This window comes from Haliotis cracherodii, unplaced genomic scaffold (assembly GCF_022045235.1).
Source record: "Haliotis cracherodii isolate W230 unplaced genomic scaffold, xgHalCrac1.p SCAF_5, whole genome shotgun sequence".
In the NCBI taxonomy this organism is placed as follows: domain Eukaryota; kingdom Metazoa; phylum Mollusca; class Gastropoda; order Lepetellida; family Haliotidae; genus Haliotis; species Haliotis cracherodii.
This window is the reverse complement of record NW_027266308.1, coordinates 19,227,623-19,233,622: the sequence shown is the minus strand read 5'-3', so window position 1 is coordinate 19,233,622 and position 6,000 is coordinate 19,227,623. Positions and strand designations below refer to the sequence as shown.

The 6,000-nt window shown below is 40.0% G+C and overlaps 1 protein-coding gene across 2 annotated transcripts in view; it reads left to right on the top strand.

The window, feature by feature from the left end:
* The first annotated feature begins 205 nt into the window (after nt 1-205).
* The window catches only part of LOC139443186 (probable methyltransferase TARBP1), a 78,135-nt gene continuing 72,340 nt past the window's right edge, over nt 206-6,000 (top strand). For both annotated transcript variants that reach the window (XM_071224146.1, XM_071224145.1), the window contains exons 1-2: nt 206-1,356; nt 4,802-4,865. In XM_071224146.1, the coding sequence (XP_071080247.1) occupies nt 295-1,356; nt 4,802-4,865 (1,126 nt within the window). In that variant the 5' untranslated portion in view covers nt 206-294. The remainder of the gene's footprint in view (nt 1,357-4,801; nt 4,866-6,000) is intronic.

Sequence of the window (6,000 nt, the reverse complement as noted above, 5' to 3'; positions counted from 1 at the left end):
ATATTTGTACGTTTCACATTTGGAAGGTTATTTTTTTTCAAATTTCTCGTTTCACGCACACACACACAATGACACACACCATACATATATCCATCTAGATTTGTGGACACTTAATGTACGTATTTGCCCACGTTTCGTTTTTAGTATTTGTCATTCCGATTTTAGTAGTACCCGCCGACCCGGACCGGCCAGACTTTCAGGCAATCGCTGAATGGGACAACTGTCTGGTTTTATCGCTGTATCGGCAGCCAAGACAAGGGAATCGTTCAACTTGTGATTTGTGATCTGACAACTATGGCAGATATCATTCAACGTATCAGTCGCCTGGCAGACGTTGATGGCCCAAGAATCATTAAACATGTGGTTCATGAAATAAGCAGCAACATATCACAAGCAGGTGAACAGGTATTGGATGGAAAATATACAGCAGACTTGGAAATCCTGTGCAGATTGGTTAAGAACATTAAATCAGATACCAAAGACCAGGAAGATATAGTTTCAGAAATCGACTCGCTCATCTGGAGTGTATGCATACCCATGTTGAGATTGTTCCAATCATCAATGCATATTTCCAGTGGTAAAAATACACATCAAATTCTTCTTGTCACATGTGAACTCTTAGTAACAAGTTTAGAAAAATCTACATCAGATCAAGTAGTCCAAGTGCTTCAACACTGTGCTGATGCATTACAGTCATATTGTACTGACAGTCCTGGTATTTATGGCACAACCCAGCATAATGATGAGTACTTGGGTGTCTCGTGCACCGTGGAACTGCTGAGGACATACTTGAATGCAAGAAGGAAAGAAATATTTGCCCCCGATGTATGTAACCTGTTACATAAGATCTTTGCTCAACTTATTTGCACATTTCCCCTTGTCTCAGATAAAGTATTTGCAAGAGTTATCAGTGGTGTCCTTTCTCCTATACTTAGACAAGAACCTACAACTACAGAAAATAAACTGGCTATGCTGTGGAGAGAAACTCAGTTACTCTGTCAAACAGTTGATTGCAAAAAGAGCCAGTTTGAAGACAAAACACTTGTCATGTTTTGTAGTTTAGCAGATTTTTACTTTCCAATTTCTGAAGAAACTGTTGAAGAAGATTTGCGATGTAGTGACAGCTTCTGGGGGATTGTCCAGAGGGGGCTGTACAGTGTAAATCCAGTGTCAAGAAAACGTTCATTGTACCTGTTGAAGAGGATTGTAGACACCTGTGAGAGCAACAACGTAGATGTAAATACAGATATGACAGGGAGACCATATCCTATCTTCCAGTGGAAAACAGGGAACAGGGATCTGGCTGTAGTGTGGGAACATTACATACTGTTGGTTGAAACCCTTGAAGAAAAACAGGTGATGTCCCAGTACATGTTGTACATATTCTTACAATGAGTTGTTGATTTTACTCTCTGTAGTTGTTATATTTACAGCTACATGATACTTACAAGTTTAGTAACTGATTTTATTGGTCCTAGTTTAATGTAGCTCCAGTTGGAGTATTTGTTACTTCTTGCATGCAGTGCTAAAGTGAAGCGACAGGCTACCAAGCAGAGGATGCCTGACCATATAAAGAACATGACGGAAGAGTGGATCCTATGTCCAAAGGGTGCGCAGGTGCTTGTGGGATACTAAAATGCCAGTTAATTATATTTGGCAGCTCTTCTCTTGACGTCCCAAATGATAAGTACCACTTTTGGGCCACACAATTTTTTGCAACTATGGTTGCCAAATGTTGTATATAGTACTTTTCACCCATTGTAAGTGCATTCAGTTAAATTTTGCATCCCCTGTGTAATATATTCCGTGTTTTCAAGGGTGTAAGTAAATACATGTTGAGTGTCTCGTCCACGGTCTAAGGGAAATCACTCTGTCAGTCCTCTGGAAGTTGTGCCGCTTAGCGCACTGTCAAATTGAATGCGCTTATGTCATTGGATGACGTATCTTTGTCAGCCATGTTTTATGAAACATAAACTGATGTGACCCAAATTCTTTGTTGTTTTCAGGTATGTATGATAATTAACGGTCGAGATAAGACCACAACATATGTAATTATGTAGATAAGAACATGTAGATTTGAAATAACCATATTTGGCTATATAGGTAATGTTGAATTTAGATAATTACTTGCCTAACGATAACGCTGCGCCCAGTCAGTGTTCACGGACGACATGGTAGCGAAGGACAGTCAAGATCATTTGTCGTTTTAGTACTCACACATATATATATGATGTGTATCGCTGTCAAACATGTACACACACTCCTAAGGCATTGTTTTCAAGCAAAAGTTAGGATAAAAAGCACTATTTGTCCACACCTCGCTGATCGTTCATATTTGGGGTCACATGACCTCCCACATATTCATGTACATCGTTTGGCATTCTTTCGTTGTATATTTTGTAAGAACACACTCCAAGCATATAGTATAATCATTGTAAATATAACTTTTCTGCATTAAAACATCATAATTCAGCTGAATCAATATAAGTTACAGCGCATACCATTTCATAGCATAGCCTCAGTTAAAGGGAGGTAATTCTTGTTGTCTTGTTTACACACTGATTTTACGACACTTCACAATGTAATGCAGTTTGACTCAATACTCATTTATAAGATAATCTGTGTAATTTCTTAGTTTTCATTTGTAATAACAAACTATTGGGAGTATAATTCATTAAGGTATTATTTTCACACAGAACATATGCCAAATATATAATTAGTTCACTTTTATAGAGTATTTGATGATTTATGCAATGTTGTAATACAGTATGGAAATTTAGCATCTTACTGGTGTTATGGTTACCATTAATGCATGGATTTATCTTTTATGGTTTCTTGAAAGTTGATATTAATGTTATCAACTAGTTCCATTGCAAGTTGTGTTGATGGGTCTTGTCATCTAATGTTGACATTGAAAATGTAAGTAACCAAGAACTAGTTGGGTATTATAATACTTTATTGTATGCCTAGTATAGTTAATGAGTGTTGATATTTTATCCGTTGCGCCACACCAAGTTGAAAACTTGAAGCATAAACATGTATAAACATGACATATCTTTGTCAGCCATGTTTTATGAAACATAAACTGATGTGACCCAAATTATTGGTTGTTTTCAGTTAATCTGAGTGATTGTGACCTGGGTAACACAAACATAAGGTATATTTATGATTCCATGGCACAAAAGTCATGAAAGACCAGGTTCCTGCTGATAGGCAAGTAACCTCCAAAAGGTTCCCACTGATAGGCAAGTAACCCCCAAAAGGTTCCTGCTGATAGGCAAGTAACCTCCAAAAGGTTCCCACTGATAGGCAAGTAACCTCCAAAAGGTTCCCACTGATAGACAAGTAACCCCCAAAAGGTTCCCACTGATAAGCAAGTAACCCCCAAAAGGTTCCCACTGATTGGCAAGTAACCCCCAAAAGGTTCCCACTGATTGGCAAGTAACCTCCATAAGGTTCCCACTGATGGGCAAGTAACCTCCTAAAGGTTCCCACTGATAGGCAAGTAACCCCCAAAAGGTTCCCACTGATTGGCAAGTAACCCCCAAAAGGTTCCCACTGATAGGCAAGTAACCTCCAAAAGGTTCCCACTGATTGGCAAGTAACCCCCAAAAGGTTCCCACTGATAGGCAAGGAACCCCCAAAAGATTCCCACTGATTGGCAAGCAACCCAAAAAGGTTCCCACTGATTGGCAAGTAACCCCCGAAAGGTTCCCACTGATTGGCAAGTAACCTCCATAAGGTTCCCACTGATTGGCAAGCAACCCCAAAAAGGTTCTCACTGATGGGCAAGTAACCTCCAAAAGGTTCCCATTGATTGGCAAGTAACCCCCCAAAAGGTTCCCACTGATTGGCAAGCAACCCCAAAAAGGTTCCCACTGATTGGCAAGTAACCCCCAAAAGGTTCCCATTGATTGGCAAGTAACCTCCTACAGGTTCCCACTGATTGGCAAGTAACCTCCAAAAGGTTCCCACTGATGGGCAAGTAACCCCCAAAAGGTTCTAACTGATGGGCAAGTAACCTCCAAAAGGTTCCCACTGATTGGCAAGTAACCTCCAAAAGGTTCTAACTGATGGGCAAGTAACCTCCAAAAGGTTCCCACTGATTGGCAAGTAACCTCCAAAAGGTTCTCACTGATGGGCAAGTAACCTCCAAAAGGTTCTCACCGATAAGCAAGGAACCCCAACAGGTTCCTACTGATTGGCAAGCAACCCCAAAAAGGTTCTCACTGATGGGCAAGTAACCTCCAAAAGGTTCCCATTGATTGGCAAGTAACCCCCAAAAGGTTCCCACTGATTGGCAAGTAACCTCCAAAAGGTTCCCACTGATTGGCAAGTAACCTCCAAAAGGTTCCCACTGATTGGCAAGTAACCTCCAAAAGGTTCCCACTGATTGGCAAGTAACCCCCAAAAGGTTCCCACTGATTGGCAAGTAACCCCCAAAAGGTTCCCATTGATTGGCATGTAACCTCCAAAAGGTTCCCACTGAAAAGCATACGGTGAAAACACAACATACTTGAAAGCGAGAGGGTTGTGTGAATGCCTGCCTGATCGCTGTGACGGTTTAACCGGAGTAGATGACAATGGAGGGGACGACATAAATGACAGCCAAGGAACAAATGAACCAGACAGGGCATGATTTGATTATAATTTTAGTAATAATAGTACACTTTGCATACAGTTTGTATACGTGCCATAAGTCGTATAGTTGTGACAACTCCATGTAATTAGTTGCTGTGTTTTCTCACTGGTGTGATGCGTTCATTGACTACATGAGTATGTATGTTTGTACATGTTGTAGGTTCATGTTATAAAGCCACTTCTAGGCCGGATGCAGTCACTTGTGAAAGCTGCTACAAACTCAGGTAATGTATGTCACATGTTTTTCATAAGCAGACCAGGGGCGAATACAAATATGAATACTTGGTAACTGTATGAATACAAATACGCCTTTCTTGTGCAATGTTTTGAATACGAATACGTTGAAAATATATTTTAATACATTACATCTTACTGGCACACCCGACTGTTTTTTACCAGTCATGTTGAAATCAGAAGTTTTGGTTGACAATTGTGATGAAGTGTGGTCCAAGGCAGCCAGTGAAAGACTGAGTAAATACTGCCACAAAGAGGAGTGACACCCCAGGTTGACTGAGTGTGAATGTAAAACAAAGCTGCCATACTTTGATAACCAGATGATCCAACTTTGTTGCCAGACAAGCAGCCTTGCTGCACCCACAGGCATCATGTGTACCAAGATCACAGTAAGGGCACATGGCTATGTTGTTAGATGTTTGGTGAAGACAAAAGTTGAAAACATGTGTATGGTAGTCAAACACATCAGTTTAGTAATCAGCATGATCAGATGTTGGCCAAGTGCACATCTGAGTAACTGCAAACAGTTGTGATTGAAATAAGGTGTGTTTTTTAATATAAGTACAAAAGTATTCAAAAGGTATTAAAAAGGTATTCATGAATACAGGGGCTTTCAAGAGACTATTCGAATACAATATGAATACTTGTATTCATGCATTGTTGTGAATACTGAATACACGCGAATACTAAATTAATGTATGGAATAATATTTGAATACGAATACTGAATACAAATACCCCAGGTCTGTCCACAAGCCTTTTTCTGTAATGCAAAAGCCCTAAATGAAGCAAGTTTGTGTTTTCACAAAGTCTTGTTCTCCCATCTCACTAGGGCTCCTTTTCAGTTTAATTGGAATTATTTGTTTCCATTCAAATTACATATTTTCAGAATATTTTGGGGTATGGGAGGCCAAGTGGTCTAAGGTGCCGCAATTCCCTTGGGCACACCAGAAATATATGATTGTGGGTTCAAATCACAGTTTACCCTAACAGTATTGCGGTTTGTCAGCACCGTATCCGTGCTCATGGGTTTCACCAAAGATGTAGACGTCTGAGAACTGCATCACTTTGAGATTTCCCCACATAAAGCTGACAAGCTGTGATATAACTGGATATACGGTTAAAA